The sequence below is a fragment of the Corythoichthys intestinalis genome, chromosome 2, assembly GCF_030265065.1.
Source record: "Corythoichthys intestinalis isolate RoL2023-P3 chromosome 2, ASM3026506v1, whole genome shotgun sequence".
Lineage (NCBI taxonomy): Eukaryota > Metazoa > Chordata > Actinopteri > Syngnathiformes > Syngnathidae > Corythoichthys > Corythoichthys intestinalis.
Genome location: NC_080396.1, coordinates 62,468,994 through 62,487,857, shown reverse-complemented (window position 1 = coordinate 62,487,857; position 18,864 = coordinate 62,468,994). Strand labels below are relative to the sequence as shown.

General features: G+C 38.8%; 1 protein-coding gene across 2 annotated transcripts in view; it reads right to left on the bottom strand.

The window, feature by feature from the left end:
* Positions 1 to 18,864, bottom strand: part of sema3b (sema domain, immunoglobulin domain (Ig), short basic domain, secreted, (semaphorin) 3B) — a 155,364-nt gene that overhangs the window by 45,226 nt on the left and 91,274 nt on the right. The window contains exons 1-2 of one of the 2 annotated variants that reach the window (XM_057819361.1): positions 14,000 to 14,524; positions 4,244 to 4,629 (exon numbers count right to left, since the gene is read on the bottom strand). In XM_057819361.1, the coding sequence (XP_057675344.1) occupies positions 4,244 to 4,403 (160 nt within the window). In that variant the 5' untranslated portion in view covers positions 4,404 to 4,629; positions 14,000 to 14,524. Of the gene's footprint in view, positions 1 to 4,243; positions 4,630 to 13,999; positions 14,525 to 18,864 lie in introns of those variants that run through there. The other variant, XM_057819369.1, reaches the window with a different exon arrangement.

Here is an 18,864-nt window from a genome sequence, read left to right as displayed (position 1 = left end):
GTAAAAACCACGAGATCAGATGTTATTTGCCAAGCCCTTCACTTTGGCAGCCAAATGGACCAGAGATGTGAAGGGGAAATTTTTGTACTGGTAACAAATGAGAACTGAGAGTTGCTGCGTCCGTGGCTCACTTCTGTGAAGTCGCAATAGAATATCACGACATTTTCATGTAGGACTACACAATTATTCCCAGAATTAGAATCCTGATTATTTTCATGACTATTGTAATCTTGATTATTAATCCGAATTACTTGAGGAAAACATAAAACATATTTTTTAATTCAAATTCCCAATCAGTGTTGTTTTCGTCAACAATGACGATAACGGAAATATTTCGCGGACAAACAATTTTTTCAGGACGATGACGTGATGATGACGAGCCAAAAACATGGCTTGGGAGACTACAACCTAACACGATTAATGCCATTTTTCGTTTGACAAGACGACAGTCAAATGAAAATGCGACATATTTTCTGTCATATGTTCACAATGCGTGATATTTTCATATTGTATGTGGAGTACGTCAGCTTGCATCATAGCAGTGTTTGGGTCGTGTCACTCATGTGGGATGTGCTGTGCCTCTCCCTCCTCACCGGAATTTAAGATGTGTCTCAAGCGAGGCTGTGCTCCATCTTGCTTGTTTGGAAACACGGTACAATTTGCTTTCTTATCTTGGCAAGAGAAAATAGGCAATGTTGTTTTAGCCTTTAAACGTGTGTGCTGAGTGACCATCAGACGCTAAATTTTACTCCTAGTGTGAGCGTGGCATTCACGTTCGTGTTAGCAGTAGCTCCAGAAACACATTCCTCCTCTAAAAACACTGGCCAGTATAAAGCAGAGCCACTTGGCTTTTCTGATCAGTAAGTCTAGGAGGATTTTAATCGCTCCAGCAAACTTTTTTTTGTACATACAGTTCATGGCTTCTAGGTAGGTTTAACTGAGAATAATGGACTGCTTTTCCTTGTAGATGCTTCAATATGTGCCCGTCTGTCTATGTCCATTCGAAATTGTTGGAAACCTTTATTTAATTTTTGACTAAAACTTTTTAATTTTCCAGATGAAAATATTTTGAGTAACTGCCGACCGAAACTAGACAAAATTTGTATGAGATTTTGTCAATTAAATCTAGATGAAGACCCAAACATTTTTGATATGACTAAAATATGACTAAGACTAATACCATAATTTTCTTACTATAAGAAACACCCACCAAATCTGGCACCAAAACGGCATTTGTTCATACTGTACATGAGCCGCACTGGACTTTAAGCCGCAGCTGTCCTCAATGTAATATGGGATATTCACACCAAAATATATTTACCGGTAACACTTTATTTGACAGCGGTGTCATCAGACTGTCATAAAACCAAATGAACCTCCATGTAGCCTAGAACCAATTGGCCGCAAAGACTAATTTCTTCAAAAAGTTTCATTTGGCCATCACTGCTCCGTTTGGGAAGACAGTCAACCTCTGCCACCACCTGCTGTCAACACTGTTGTTGTCCAACATGCCTCCTTGCATGCATTGCAGCACTGCAGATTTAAATAACAATCAAAATTCATGTTCTGTGCTAATTATTTCTTCAGTGATTGTTCCAGTTGTTTCATTAATTGCTAGCTATTGTATTTGGTAACACTTTATTTGACAGTGGTGCCATAAGACTGTCATTAGACAATCGTAATTATGACATTACAGTCATGAGCATAAATGAATGCTTATAAGAAATGTCATTTAGTGTTATACGGCAAATTATTATTCCATTATTAATTATTATTACAGTAATGCCCATGATAGTGTTATATCATAATTATGATGGTCTTATGACAGTCTTATGACACCGCTGTCAAAAAAAGTGTCACCAATTAACCCAAATAAATCAACAAATAAGTGGCACTGGACTGTAAGCCGCAGGATTCATAATGAAGGGAAACAGTATTGGCTTATAGTAAGAAAATTTTCTCAAGTATTTTCGGCCAAAAGACTAATACAAAAATTAAAAGGGCTGCAAAAAAAAAACAAGATCAAAATGTAAAATTACTACCCACTATTAACTGAAAATAGTCCCTTTTGCCCTTTGTAAACTGAACAGATTCCCATATTTCAGTTTCCCCTGATTAAAAGTATTAAATTTTCACAGTATACTTGGCTACATATAGTACTGTAAATTACCATTTCAAGTTTTAATATTCAATATAACTAAAACATGTTTATACTAGGGCTGTCAAACGATTAAAATTTTTAATCGAGTTAATCACAGCTTAAAAATTAATCGTAATTAACCGCAATTCAAACCATCGCTAAAATATGCCATATTTTTCAGTAAATTATTGTTGGAATGGAAAGATAATACACAAGACGGACATAAACATTCAACATACGATACATAAGTACTGTTTTTGTTTATTATAACAATAAATCCACAAGATGCCATTAACATTATTAACATTTATGTGTATTTTGCATAGCTATTTGATTGGGAATGCCAGTTCTCTTTGCATTGAGCGCTTTTATTTTTGTGAACATTATTTTTTAAGAGATAGGAATATTATTTTTGTTGTGCTTTCACTAAATGATACTGTAGCGACTGACTTAACTGTTCGGCCCAAATGCATGATGGGAAGTTGGGCAACCATGGCTGTCAGTGGTGGCTGCAAATTGCATACAGTATGTTCGCGTTGCGTTCAATTAGGCATGTTAAGAAAAAGAACGTCTCCTGCTCCGCCCAAATGCATCATGGGAAGTTGGGCAACCATTACTGTCAGTGGTGGCTGCAAATGGTATACAGTATTTTCTGCGTTGTGTTCAACTAAGCCTGTTATGAAAATTATCGTTTCTTTCTCCGCCCAAATGCATGATGGGAAGTTGGGCAACCATGACTGTTACTAGTGGCTGCTTAAGCCAATAAAAGGCGCGGCCCAATGAATGCCTGTGTCCACTCGCACTACTCTGCCTTTTCGCTCTCAATGTGCTATAACGGCGTCATTGTAAACTGTTTGAGGCAACGCATGAACGGGTTATTCCGTCCATGCTTTAATTGCATCAAATGTTTGAACGTGATTCATTTTAAAAAATTAATTACCGTCCATTAATGCAATAAATTTGACAGCCGTAGTTTATACTTAAACATTTCTGTACATATTTTTTCAATGCACCAATCCAAGCTTTAAACAAGTGATCTCAGATATAGCTAACTGCCCCAAGCTTTAAACAAGTGATCTCAGATAACGCTAACTGCAAAGCAAGTCCAGACAGTCCGGTAGATATGGCGGTGTTTGGAAGAACACTGGGAGGAGGTTTTAAGTCATGTGGGAAGATAGAGAGAAGATTACCATTGGATTTGCAATTTATTTTAGCTGCGACCCGAGGCTAGAATAGTGATCATCCTTAAACACTCATGATTTTATTGGGAGCCTGACATGTTGTTTCGTGACTTTCCATCCAACAACAACTTGTGGGAAGTATGGATGGGGTAGCCAGTGATTTTAGTAAACAAAAGATTAGATAATGCCGATCTAAAGTCAAGTCAAATTTAAAATCTGTTGACAAATAGTGCAGTGATTCTTAACTTATTGGGCATGCAGGAACTAAAAGTGTGTTTCAAAAAATTTAAAGAGGGTACTCTTATTACATCGCTGCTAAACTACTGTACGATGTTTCGATATCAGAATTAGGGTTCGGGTTGCAATGAACTGTCCATAAATCGAACATGTGAGCCGAGTGTACTATCAGACAACCAGTGTATATTACAAAGTAAGATGGAATGAATACTACTAAAAAGGACCAAAGCTCAAAAATTGGCCTAACATTAGAATTAATTCCACCACTTGGAACACATTGCATTTTATGGCTTCAAAATGATGCTGTCATGTAAACAAATGACCAAAATAACACTTTTTATTTTACTTTATCTGTTTTCAGTTTTTAAAAACGGGTCTTGGCTTCAGGGCTTCAGCCCACCAAATGTTGTTTATCTCCTTGTGATGTCTTTGGCTCATGCATGAGTTTATATTAGGGTAGATGAGCATCATATTCTTAGATGGTATGGGTGATGAGCGAATCCTTGACAGTGAAAGAAAAGATGCCATGGTGTCACTTGGTGTCACTTGCACCGTAAGATGAAACATGAGACCCTTAGAACTGCACTACTACTTTGTATTTTAAAAAACAAATTGTGCTATCGAGACTATTTTTCAAGACTTACACACTTCAGTTGATGTTGCATCTTAATATTTATTGCCTTACCTTTATAAGAGAGCTTCATACGTGGCGAGGAAGAAGAGGACGAGGAAGACGAACGAGTTACAGTGCTGGAAGAGGAAGCATGAGCGGCTGCCAATCCCAAAAGAAACAAAGAGCTGCAGGTGACCATCATGGCCGCCATCATCATCATCATGGTCATCATTTTGGCAGTTTTCTTTTAAAGTCCACAATGGTTAATACACTTCTTTTAGTCAGCTCAGATGGAGTCCATCGGTCGGGTCTGATTATAGCCTTATCGGGCTAGTGTTGCTGTGTTCTTTTGGACTTGGCGTCTTTGCATAGAAGAGTTCTCCTGGCAAATCCACAAACGACTTCACCTCTCACCTCCAAGACGGGATAAAAATGTCATGCATGGGCCACATCCAGATCTAAAAATAAAAGAAGAGAGGCAAGATTCAAAGATGGACAGCGACAGATTGTCTATTTTTGCTACGCACACACACAGACAGACACGCACACATCGTCATACACGTTTAAGATAGATAAAATATTTGGACATCTGGAAAAATGCACCAAAATGATAGATAGTTCAACCGCACAAGACAAATTCAGCAATCAGGTCAGCGAGAGGAGCGAGAGGAAAAGCATCTGCGTTTGTTGAGAGCCAGAGGAATACAACACACATTCATTTAATTATGATTTGAAACACCTCAAATCCTTCACTTTGCTGTCATGAGAAAGTTTCGTAATACTTGATTGAGTTCTTATCTGATTCTTATCTTGTTTTTCTTGTTTGTTCTTTAGCATCTTTAGGAGCTAATGTTGTTGCTGCATTCAATAGATGCGTTGTTGTCAAGTCAGGGAATTGTCAAGTGAAATAACGGTTCTGTTGTAGAGGCTGAACAGGGCCTTTGGCACACACATTCTTATACACAATCAAGCCTTTCAAGATAGAGTTGTATTCATCACATTACACCTCAGGCTTGTCACTTACTAACAGTGACAGCTCTGCTTTATACTGTTTACTCCTGTTATCGGTTATCTTCTATTTGCTTTAATAACTTACAGCCTCATTAATGTGCCTTTCCCCTTGAATGCACCTGTTTCATTTTAATGCACAGGTGTTTACATTAGTATGGAGATATTTCCAAATTGCGATAACTCCACTTTGATTCTTTTGAGAAAAAATGACACGGTAAAACAAACATTAGGTCTAATTTCTTGTCAACTGGCACAACCGTCAGCTCAAATTGGCCTTAATCTGTAAAATGAAGCAATGAATGGATAAGCACCAGAAGCAAACAAACAAAAAAACAACCAACATCATTTCTTACAGCTTTACTCTTATTGTGCTTGCACAGTGTAAGCAAATGTCTAAACTTGACCACCACTATTCTTCAGTGCTGCTGAAGTCTTTAATTATATGAACATTCAGGGTTCCAATCATTTTGAAGTTGCCAAAAACCATGAAAGTGGTAAATAGAAAAAACAAAGAATAGAAAAGAATAAACAAATTAATATCTGTAGCAGACTTCTATTTTGCCACATACATTCATTCATTCATTTTCCATGCCGCTTTTTCCTCACGAGGGTCGTGGAGGTGCTGGAGCCTATCCCAGCTTACTACGGGCAGTAGGCAGGGGACACCCTGAACTGGTTGCCAGCCAATCGCAGGGCACAAGGAGACATACAACCATCCACGCACACACTCATACCTACGGACAATTTAGAGTGTTCAATCAGCCTACCATGCATGTTTTTGGGATGTGGGAGGAAACCGGAGTTCCCGGAGGAAACCCACGCAGGCATGGGGAGAAAATGCAAACTCCACACAGGAAGGCCGAAGCCCGGGATTTAACCCTTGATTTCAGAACTGTGAGGCAGACGTGCTAACCACTCAGCCACCGTGCCGCCATTTTAAATAAATTTTGCCACATTTTTGAGCAATTTCCAGGCAAAAGGCACACATCATTCAAATGCACTTTAACTCAAAATGTATCATGGACGTGAAGCAATAGTTCTACATACAATGCCAATGTTGTTTTACAATTCCACCCTCACTATGTCTTATACGGTATAGCAGGGATGCTCATTACGTCGATCATGATCTACCAGTCGACCTCAATGCTAGTGTGGGTAGCTTGTGGCATAAATAAAGAGAAATTGAGGCCAAAAAAAGGATTAATAATGTTTTGTTGAGCAATATTGCTTCTGGTCTTTGTAGGAGGCCTCAAATAAATATTAAATAAATAAGAGACCACATAAGGGTTGGGACCTTAACTGTTAACCATGTTTTGTTGTGCAGTTTTTCTGCTGAGCTTTGTTGGCACTATACGACGCTATACAAATAAGGTTGAATTGTATTGAATTACAAAAAAATAGACATACACTGCTGCCCAAAAGTATTGGCATCCCCTGCAAATTATGTCAGATAATGCTCAATTTCTCTTAGAAAATGATTGCAATTACAAATGCTTTGGTAGAAATATCTTCATTTATTTTTGCTTGCAATGAAAGACCACAAAAGAGAATGAGGGGGAAAAATGAAAACATTATCATTTTACACAAAATTCCAGAAATGGGCCTGACAAAAATATTGCCACCCTTTGAAAAATCATGTGATGCTTCTCTAATGTGTGTAATTAACAGCAACAATTACTTACCTGTGGCACGTAACGGGTGGTGGTAAAAAGTAAATCACAGCCAGTTAAAATGGATTAAAGTTGACTCAATCTCTGTCCTGTGTCCTTGAGTGTACCAGATTGAGCATGGAAAAAAGAAAGAAGACAAAGAACTGTCTGAGGACTTGAGAAGCAGAATTGTGAGGAAGCATGGGCAATCTCAGGGCTACAAGTCCATCTCCAAAGACCTGAATGTTCCTGTGTCTACCGTGCGCAGTGTCATCAATAAGTGTAAAGCCCATGGCGCTGTGGCTAACCTCCCTAGATGAGGACGGAAAAGAAAAATTGATGAGAGATTTCAACGAAAGATTGTGCGGATGGTGGATAAAGAACCTCGACTGACATCCAAACAAGTTCAAGCTTTCCTGCAGTCCGAGCGTACAACAGTGTCAACCCTTAATATCTGTCGGCGTCTGAATGAAAAGGGACTGTATGGTAGGATACCCAGGAAGACCCCACTTCTGACCCAGAGATATAAAAAGCCAGGCTGGAGTTTGCCAAAACTTACCTGAGAAAGCCAAAAGCGGTTTGGAAGACTGTTCTCTGGTCAAATGAGACAAAAGTAGAGCTTTTTAGGAAAAGGCATCAACACAGAGTTTACGGGGGGGGGGGGGGGGGGGGGGGATGAGGCCTTCAAAGAAAAGAACATGGTCCTCAAAGTCAAACAAGGCCGAGGTTCCCTGATGTTTTGGGGTTGCTTTGCTCCCTCTGGCACTGGACTGCTTGACCGTGTGCATGGCATAATGAAGTCTGAAGATTACCAACAAATTTTGCAGCATAATATAGGGCCCAGTGTGAGAAAGCTGGGTCTCCCTCAGAGGTCATGGGTCTTCCAGCAAGACAATGACCCAAAACACACTTCAAAAAGCACAAGAAAATGGTTTGAGAGAAAGCACTGGAGACTTCTAACGTGGTCAGCAATGAGTCCAGACCTGAATCCCATAGAACACCTGTGGAGAGGGCCGAAAACTGCAGTTTGGAGAAGGCGCCCTTCAAATCTCAGAGACCTGGAGCAGTTGGCCAAAGAAATGGTCTAAAATTCCAGCAGAGCATTGTTAGAAACTCATTGATAGATACCGGATGCGGTTGTTCGCAGTTTTTTTGTCTGAAAGTTGTGCTACCAAGTATCAGACTAAGGGTGCCAATACATTTGTCCCGCCCATTTTTTTTTAGTTTTGTGTAAAATTATCATGTTTTTTTTTTCATTCTCTTTTGTGTTTTTTCATTGCATGCAAAATAAATGAAGATATTTCTACCGAAGCATTTGTAATTGCAATCATTTTCTGGGAGAAATTGAGCATTATCTGACAGAATTGCAGGGGTGCCTATACTTTTGGCCAGGTGTGTAAGCCTGAGCTTTCTAGCCCCTTAGGTTGGCTCCTTGAAAAGTAGATCTTGGACGAAACAATTGTGAGCACCTCTGTTGTATAGTGTCAAGCCCAAACTACTACAAGACTACCATCTTGTTCAGGTAAAATGACAAAAAAATGGGTTTTATTGCTATGATTGATTGTCATTTCAACAACAAAGCTAGCAGCGGGCCTAAGACTTTCCAACAGTACTGTACTGAAATACCTCCATGCAAACAGTGATATATGCATATACTGTGCATGCGCACATACATATGGAGATTGCTAGCATACGTTTTTATGAATAATGAAACTATTGAGGCACACAGAGACAAATAACCTTTTATAAGCTCACATATCTCCCTGGTCTCCCAAACACAACAGGACAGGAACATAAAACTCCCATACTTAGCAGTATGTATAAACACACACAGAAACACATGCAGACATATGCACGCATACATGCACACACCCACACACGTGAATGGACAAAGGTGCACATGCAGACTGTTGAAACAGCACACATCTTGACTTCCTGTGCAGTGTGCACTGCTGTCAAAGTGAACAAAAAAGGTGTTGTGTAATTTGTTTTCTTTTTTGAACCTTGAAAATTTGGCCCTTAGTTTGCATGTCAAGCATGCATGTCAAGATATTTAAAAATAAATAAATAAATAAAAATAAAGAAGAGCGCATTAAATAGTTCCTTGCTAACACAAAGGAAGGGTTATGGTGAGCAAAAACTGTACATTCATAAGGTGGGACTTCTATTGTAACTTTGCTGGCTATAAGTGTCCACTTGGAGATTTGTGTGGAGTTACAAGGACACAACATACTAGTATAGCGGTGTATTTGCACATTCATGGTCCCTGGGAGTCTGACTCTACTATCTGCTGTTATTAAAAGAGCGACAAGTCTCATTGTGTGTTTGTGTGTACATGTGTGAGTCTACTCTGGACTCACACACACACGCACAGCTTCTCACTCAGCACTTAGCTGCGCACACTCTCTCCCTGACAATTGCACCAACTCTCCACAAGCTCCATAATGCATCTTAATAAAAAAGAAAAACCCACTGGGGCTGCTGACACTTTTATTCAGTTCAGCTCCAATAGACACAGCAGCGCCACGCCAAGAGGGAGTGGATTGAGAATAAAAAAAGAAAGTGAGAAGGCCAGATTCCGGAGAGAAGGTAGGGGGACAAGGCGTCCCACCAAAAAAAAAAAAAAAAAATCCTAAATAACACCGGGTAGACAAAGCAAGGTCAGCCTTGCGGGTGTGATAAGCTTTAGAAAGTGAAGTTAGAGTGGAAGCTCATGTGCTGTACAACATAATGGATGAATGGCTATTAACGTTTCACCGGCAGCCCTTTAACTACTTAGTTTTAAAATTAGGCAACATTAAAGAAGGAAATGAGCATTAAGGAAGAACATGTTGGTGTTAGAGAGGAGTATGTTACTGAGGGTACACTCAGTTTAAACAAATGTGAGTCCCCACACATGAACATAAACAAATTGCTATATGTGATCTTGCTGCTCTTATCGAGGATGGTGTATTTGAGATGAGGAACATAGCACACTCTCAGTGTTATAGTAACATGATTGACCAATAAGAGGAATCATGATATTATCTGCAAAAATCTCTCTAAACACATCCCTCAACAACTAAATAATTTGTGGGGATAATCTTTTTGACATCTGAAACTCAACCTTTGGTTCTTAACGACGGTTACAGCAATAAAGAATAAACTTTTTTTTTCAAGCACGGATATAGTTTGGTACCTCGACATACGAATCTTTTAACATATGACGTAAAATTCGACTCGTCATCTGTCTCGACATATGCTCGAAATAGGTCGATTTAACACAGTGTCCACATTTCACAGTTTTACGGCAGCACGTCACATTTTCTTGTGAGAGAAATCGTCATGGTCCTAAGAAAGTTAGTGCAGGTGGTAGAAGTGGTGAAAAAAGGAACAATGTAACGCTAACTTTTAAATGAATAAACAAGTCATAGAAAAATATGGGCATGGTGAGCATGAACTGGAATTTGACAGAACACAGCTAACCGCATCCTCCTCTACCTACTCACCTCTCGTCTCCTCCGACCTCCGCTTGCCAGTCTCTACTGTATAAGTTAATGTGACAAAAAATATCCTTTTTTATTTCCAAATCATTTCTGATTTCTTTGTTTTGCTATGTGTAATCACTATTTGTAATTATACCTGCAGTATCTATTAAAGATTTATCATAGGTTTTTGGGCTGTGGAATGAATGAATCAAATTATAATGTACAGTTAGTCCCCGGTTTACGAATGAATTCTGTTCCTACGCCAGAAACGTAACCCGGAAATCGGAATTAACTCTTTCAGTACCCCAAAATAACTATCCAAAAAGTCCAAAAGTATTGAATTTTGTTTAATGATGGAGGATACACTGCCCTCTGGTGGCAGCGTTGGGTCTGGCTGGACTGCCGCCTTGTATGACTGAAAAGGAACTCAGATGTCTGACATGGATGAAGGATTGCTGCGCTCTGGTTTGGCCCACATCAGGCGGTAAGTTGTTTCACCTAATATATGTTTGTATATGCATTTGTAATTAGGTATTATTTGCTATGAGAATTGTAAATACGTTAGCATTTGTAGCATTTAAACTAACGGACTTTTGTTAATTGGCTAATTTAATCTACTAAATTTACATATTGATCAGACTAGATGGACGTTTGAACACCAATTGTTTTGTGTCAAGTGTTTTATAGTTAAAATGCATGCAGTTATGAACATAAGTGTACATATGCGTGTTACAGCCTTGTTTGCTGTCTGTAAAGCAGAACAACTTCACGTTTAGTGAGGACAGAATATGTCATAGTAATAAAGTAAAGTAAAAAATCAGATAAAGTGAGGTACAAAAAGGTACTGTTTATGTGAATTAAAGAAGAAAAAAAGAAAAAAACAGACTCTGGCGTCGTAGAGTCGAAATCGAAGTCGAGTATGTCGTAACCCGGGGACTACCTGTATCTTTATAAGGAAATTAAATCCGGATGTCGAGGTACCACTGTACAAATAACCAATGGCTGACTTCATTTGAACTCGTTGCTAAGTAAAATAGCAGCATCGAAGAATATAAAGAGGCACAGCCTTGTGTAAAGAAGATGATTTTAGTTTAGGTATAGCCATTTTTTATTACATTCCATTAGACTACTAATGTACCAATTGGAAAATGGTACTTGTATCCATGCTAAAGTTGTGATGGGTATATTTGGTACTTACGTACAATGGCATCAGCAGTTATGTTTTTTTTTTTTCTTTTTTTTTTTTTTAAATCAACTGTACGTTATTAAGATTTGGCAGCAACAAAATGGCAATTGGCTTTTGTCAGACTGGTGCCGCTAGCGAGTGGATAACGTGGTTTATAGCAGAAGTATGGAATTTAATAGACACTCTGAAAATCTTGCTTGCTTCCATTACATTACTGTACAGTTTGTTGGACTTTTATCTTCAAACTTGATTTAACAGGACTAGGGGGTTTGTCAAGGCTGTTTGTTGGAAAAATACAAATGTAGCAAAACATCTGTATAACAGTAATAAAAGAGGAGCTCTTGACAAGGGTGTTTGAAGAATTGAAAGGATACTTTGTCGTGAAACGAAAAAAGAAAGAGGTCAAAGTAAAACAAGATGGTCTTTTAAGTGTTCGGACAGCTTAAGGGTTTTGACATCCCGCCTCTCTCATCCCTGCAGGATGCCACCATGTGTCATGGGAGAGGAGGAGAGGAGAAGGAGTGACACAAATGGTGACTGAGAGAAAAGAGCCAATTGTTTGGCTTTTTGGGAGAAAACGAGTTTCCCAGCCTGCTACGCAACAAGTCTTATACCTGAGTTGAGTGGATGAAAAGAGAAAATTAAAGCAGATGGCTGTTAACTCCAATGATATGGAAATATGCTAAACTTATTAAGGAGTGAGCAAAGTTATTATTATTAGCATGAAACGGGGATTATTAGCACATTTGCCTCAAATATGCAAGGTTTAGAGTTCAACTCCAAGCATTGGCCTGATCTCCTTGTACCTGTGTGAGTTTTTCCAACTCTGACTTCCCACATTCCATAAAATGTTTATGGTAGGTTCACTGAAGACTAAGTTGTCTAAGTGAGTGAATGTGAGCGTGAATGGTTGCTTGTTTATAGACCCAAAAGAACAATGGAAAGCCTAATAAAGTATAAGCGTTCTTGGGATGTAGAGCCCACCTGCTTTGGGCTATAGGTGGCCACTAGAGGACGTCCAAGAGCACGTCCAGTCCAGTTTACTGTACTGTAAAGGCTCACTACTTCATTTTTCTTTTAGGAGGAAAAAGTGCTACCAATTTTGTGATATCTGATTTAATGCCAAATCAAGGAAATAATTCATGGGGAAAATGCTAAGGAAAGCGGAACATGAGAAAACTACATTACATTAAAAAATGCTTTCGGACAAGTATGGTTATCAGAGCTTTGACTGTCAATCTGGGCGGGCTTTTATCTCATTATCTTATTTGCAATTTTGCTTGTTCAAATTATAATGATTCATGTACATTAGTGAAAATTTATCATATGTCAAATGCTGTTCTACATGTGCACCTGCTATGTTATCAGTGTCATCAATGGTTGTGATGCAAGGCAAACTTGGACTTGATCTAACAAATGCAAGCGGTTGGTTTGTAGTCTGGGAAAGTTTCCATAAAGTGTTTTGGTCCAGATGGCTCTTTACCAGCAAGTAGCAGGACACGCTAATGTTCTCCTTTGTGGCTCTTTCAGAAGCACCGGGCTTGCTGCCTCTAAATGTCTCACTTTCTCTTTTTCCTCTCTCGGCCTAAATCCCATAAAGACCTATCGTCTTGACTTGTAGTACTTTGTGCACGGTTGCTTAGCTATGCTTGTTGTTCGTAGGTCTCCTGACAAAATGCATTAATGCCAAATTGGATTACATAAAAGATCATCATTTTCCCCAACAGATGTGTCTGCCCTATGACTAAGCAACATTTGATTTGGTTTATAGCTGGGATGAAGTATTTCATCAATTTTTGCTCTGCCTCTAAATATGTATGACATTAAATACACTGTATTCGCATGGAAACTATATCAACATAAAGTGCACTGGTGTGTGTTTACTCTCTATTACTACTGAAAACATGCCTTTATTGTGTTTCAAAATGATTTTATACTAAAGTCTTGAGATAGAGTCATAGACTTCATAATGTACAATTATGAAGTCTATGATACAATACTATCATACACATCCATACATTTATTCGTGAGTTACGGTTGACTGCTTAGTTGTCCCTTTATTTATTTAAGCTTTCTCTGTGTGAAAAGTTTGGAGTTTTGCAGTTTTCCATAACGATGTGCTTGAATGAGTTTGGTGTGGATGAGCTTTGTGACTGAGACAAATCTCCAAGGTTCAACATCAGTAAGTTCTCCCGATATGAATGGACAACATAAGACCAACATCATCTTGGACGAAAAAGGGGTTGCTAAAAATAGGAAGACTGCTTCATAATTGACATACATAAGTGCCATGCTGATGGAATATTAGAGAAAAACAAAATGATAAAAATTAGTGCAGGGCCATCAGTATATCTATCATGTTAAACAAATAGAAACTGTATTGGATTCAGCATTGCTTCAGAGAGAAACCAATCCAAACAAAATTTCAAGATGATGTTCCTTAATTGCCCCATTAGTTCCCTATACTCTGCGGAGGTCCCTCTGTTCTCCCACATTAGATTATGAATAAACTCACCTGTCCATCTGTTTCCTGGAAACAACATCCAGAAGGGTTCTGTATTTCCAAGGTTGGAATCAGTGTCCAGCGAAGCCTCGCAAATCCATAGTTAAAATCACCTTACAAAAAATTCCTCTCCTGTTCTCCACACCATTATGAACCTTGTCTATGAAGAGGAAAGTTCTAATGTAGTCAAGAAACTCCAGTGCATATACCATGAAGTGGTTGGTTAAACACAGTTCCTTTAAAAATTGGATCCAGTGATTTGATTAAAAACAAAATCCTACGTCAGAATGAGTCCCTGAAGGTTTATAAAAAATATATAAAGGTCTGAAAGGAAAAGTTATCTTATTGTCTCAAATAAACTTCCAAAAAATGCATGAGTAGTCCCAATCCTGCAGTCACTTTCACTGATGAGCGGCAGCACTCCAACTCCACTTAGAAAAACACACAAAAGTCTTCTTAACATACACATGTGAGAGGGTCACGCGCACATGCAAGCAGACAGACACGCGCAGTGCTGAGCAGCGCTGAAGTGCTCAGAGGGAGTGCAGGCAGGAATAATGGACTTAATTCAAGTGGGGAGAGACAGGGCGGGATGGAGCTATAGAGGGAGGAGGGAAAGGTGGGATGAAAGAGGAAGGGGAGTGGAAAGGGGTAGGGACATGTGTGTGTGTAAGAGTGTGCATCTACTCGCTACTGTATGTTTGCATCGTAACTGGCTGTCACATTTTCATTCTATGTGCCAACTTGGCAAAGTGCAAATGAATTTTTACACTACTAGTACACTACAATATCAGTGAACAAAACCACAATTAGTGGACTTTAACATCTTTGAAATCACGGTCGCTAAATTGTGTCGTACTAAAGAGAAGCGTGTCTCCATTCCAATCCATTGATTGGACTGCTAGCAGTACATTTTGTTTTGTGTATACAATATATCTATGTGCGCTTGTCCTCGATAATAACGTATTACTCGACCGCGGGCACAGCACATTTGTTCCCGGAAATAATTAGCCCTTTGGAGATATTTTTTACGGCGAAAGGGCACCTGACGAGCCAGAAGATGAGCCTAAAACCTAGAAGACCCACGAACTGCGAAGGAGTGGAATCGTGACCTGTTTATGAATAAACCAAGTGATTTGAGCATGTCTGTGCAACCAGAGGATCAGCTTATAGAGATCGCAAATGACGGCGACCTTAAACATACATTTGAGAAAACAACTCTCCAGAGGTTTTGGATTAAAGTAATTCCGGAATATCCTGACATCGCTACGAGATCATTGAAAACCTTGCTACAATTTCCAACATGTGAAGCGGGCTTCTTAATTAATGCTTAACAACATGGCGAAGTCGTTAATGGTGAGAGAGCGGTGTGCAGTAGTTGTGTGCAGCTAACATGGCAGTATGTATCTGAGAAGAAACTTTTCTACATGTCCTTCCATAATCAAACGTAACTTAATATTCCTTTCTTTAAAGAAAGTTTGTAGTGTTTACTTTGGAATCGCTAGATTTGCGGCCATGTTTAACGTTACACGCATGCGCAGAACCGCGTTGTTGCAATTTTTGATGGGTTGCGAAACTTGTCAGAACACCGGTCCGTGAAAAAAAGACCCAAATAATACCGGTCCGTGGAGCAAAAAAGGTTGGGGTCCCCTGCCCTAGGGGCCTTCAGAGCCTTCTCTAACAGACTTAAACAATATCACAAGCACTGAGCATATCTTACAACTTCAATGAAATTGAATTGAATGCCCCCGCCCCCCCCCAAAAAATATATAAATAGTAACCTTTGTTTGGAAATCATTTAATGTTGTGAATCAACCATTAAAGTTGTTAAAATTGCTCCCGTTATTGCATTAGTTCCCTTCAATCTACTTTCGACATGTGAAAGTTGTAAAACTGTATCATCATTTAAAGATAGATTCAAGTCAAGAATGTGTAGATTTAGGAGTAATTTAGATAAAAAGTTACTTAGGTTCGCTAGGAAGGTTCTCTACAACAGAGCTTTCCTGAGAAGTCTACTGCTTTAAGATGGCGGCTGTTTACTAATGCCAGCGAGTCCATCATTTCACATCTAGTTCTGTATACATGGTATATCTACCGTAGCATCATGTGGGCGTAGTTTGTAGGCTATCAGCTACAGTAGGGTATTATTGGAACCACCTAGCATCGCGTTTGTAATGGCGTCACTACTCCCTTTCCTCCTCCCCACTCCCACTCTGCTCTCTTGTCTCAGTGAGTCCATGTCTCTCAGACTTTTCTTGTGTCATTCAACCAACGTAGTAACGCATATTAACGAATGCCTTACATCCTCAGTAACGGTAACGGCGTTGCCAAGATGAGAAAAGTAATTAATTAGATTACTTACTACTGAAAAAAATATAGCTGTTAGTAACGCTGTTATACTCTTAAACTCGTATCTAAACAACACTGTCAGTTACAGGAGCTAAAGATGAAAAATTTAAGCGAGAAATAGTTAGCGTCCATGGTGAGAACCATGTATTTTACTTTAAGATTTTATTCTTTTCTAATGTCATTAGATAATGATTGTGACTGCTGTGCTATGTGAATGCTGAAACGAAAGAAACAATTGAACAGTCTTTTGGTAATTGCTGTTACTGTATTTTAGGTGTGCTCTATATATGGCGGAAAACACAGACAAGACTGAAAAAGCAGTTTCTGCTCTTGCACTCCTCTTCCAAATAAACTGCTGTATTTTAAGCCAAAAGAACTGTTGTGTTTGATAGAACAATATGTTTTTTTGCTGCCATAGCAGATTCATGGCGCATTAAGCCCCCGAACTATTTTTAATTTGTCCATTTTACCCTGGAAATGCCTGTTTACAGACGTCACACAACCGCTTTTGTTTCAACCTATCCATAAAAAGAAGGTAAGTAAGCGTATTTATTATTCGAAATGTCTCATTTTTAGCTTTGAATCATTAATTGATGTCTAATAAAGTTTAGTTAAAAAAAAAAAAAAAAAACTTTATACAAATATTCACTGACATATTTTAAACTTTAAACAACTTACGTCACAATGAAAAAATTAGCGTCTGTAAAAAAGTCCCGGATATCTTCCTCATAACTATCGCTTAATTGTGTTTTTTTCGTTATTGTCGCATTTTCCCCAATATTTTAGATGAGAAATAATCAATCCAAACAAAGAAAAATTGAAAAAAAAACTTTATAAGGGTAAATGTATGAAAATAAAAATCTCAACCACTCCTTGATGTCTACAGTTTCTGCATCGCGACCCTTGTTATATTGCCATGTTTCACCCATAAAATCCCCCCAAAAATCCGGCTGTGCCCATTCACAGTTGTGTCTCGACACTCGGTGATACATGCTACATGGAGTTTTTGGATCGATAAAGTACGCGATAATATCTCGTAAATTTTGGTGTGTATCGAGAGCTTTTTTCTTCAGTCATATAGCCGCGTCACATCTTTTGTACGGCTTGTGACTTCCAACAACCACTGCTTGAATAGAGTGACGCTTTCAAAAGCTCGGAAAAAGCAATGACTGCAGGGAGGAGTTTGCACTACGTCATAGCACTTCAGTGAGATTCCGCAAAATATTTCATTTTTTACTGACAAAAGCTGATTTCTTTTCTATTACAAAAGCAGAGATGCCTGAGACAAAAGACTTTGTGAGGATCACAGCCTGTAAAGACATTAAGACAGCTTTATGACGGACAGGTCAGCAGGAGGTGCAAAGGAAATAAAAATAAAATGCGCACATACGGCAACACACAGACTGTATAGACAATACACACACTGAAACGAGCCCCCGCCCCCTAATGTGGGACTGATGACCTCTCTCTGGGCGTCATACCCTGCCTGGTGGGAGTTCGTTTTGTAGGTTTGTTTGAGGGTTGCTGGGCGAAAATCACCACCTCCCAATGGAATGAAAACTAACGTTGTGATGTAACAAACTGCTTTTGGAAGTGGGTACTGCTCAACCATAACATCACTGTTTTGAAATGTTTAGAGTATTTTTATGCTTTTTTTTTTTTTGGCCAATGAAACCCTTGGCTAAGCACGAAGAAAAATAATGTGTAGGTGAAATTGCAAATTTGTCATCAAGTTCTGAACTGCATTTAATACTCATTTTTAATATCCTTCAGTTCTCTGAATTCATGTTAACTGTGGGTATTTAGCAAGAAGAATAAAAAGATTTTTATAAAAGACGTTCCTTGGACTGAACTATAGGGACTCATATTCAAAACTACATTTACTTCTAACATTCATTCATTCATCTTCTGAACTGCTTATCCATAGGCTTCATAATGATATTGACGGGACATGGGGCGTTGGGCCGATTAATAGGGGGCTATATCCGTCAAAGCTGACCGATTGGAAACAAAGACAAAGAGCTTTTTACGTTGAAATTCTTGTGAATAAATGCTTAAATCCCTGAATTCTTTATAGATATGGATGTAAAACAGTCTCAATTCTTTGTTAAAAGAGCAAAGAACCAGGCAGATAGCATTTATTTTACGTACTAAATATGTCGAATGTGCTGCAGCCGCCTTATGAAAACAAAGAGCTTGTTGAAAACTCTTGTGAATAAATGCTTAAATCTCTAAATTCTATATAGATATGGACGTAAAACAGTCCCAATTCTTGGTTAAAGCATAAAAGGGTGCAGTTAGCATTTATTTTACGTAAATATTGCGAACTACGACGCCAATGCCGTAGCGGCTAATTTCTCCCATTGATTTTTTTTTTCACATTTCAAAATGCATGCATGATATGAAAAATATAATACTTACCTTGAATCCTCGAACAAATCCGTCCTGAAACAATCCCTTCCTGTTTGTATGCGGTAGAGCTCTCGTACTTTTTCAACCTAAATCCGGCATTAGATCGCTGCGTGCGT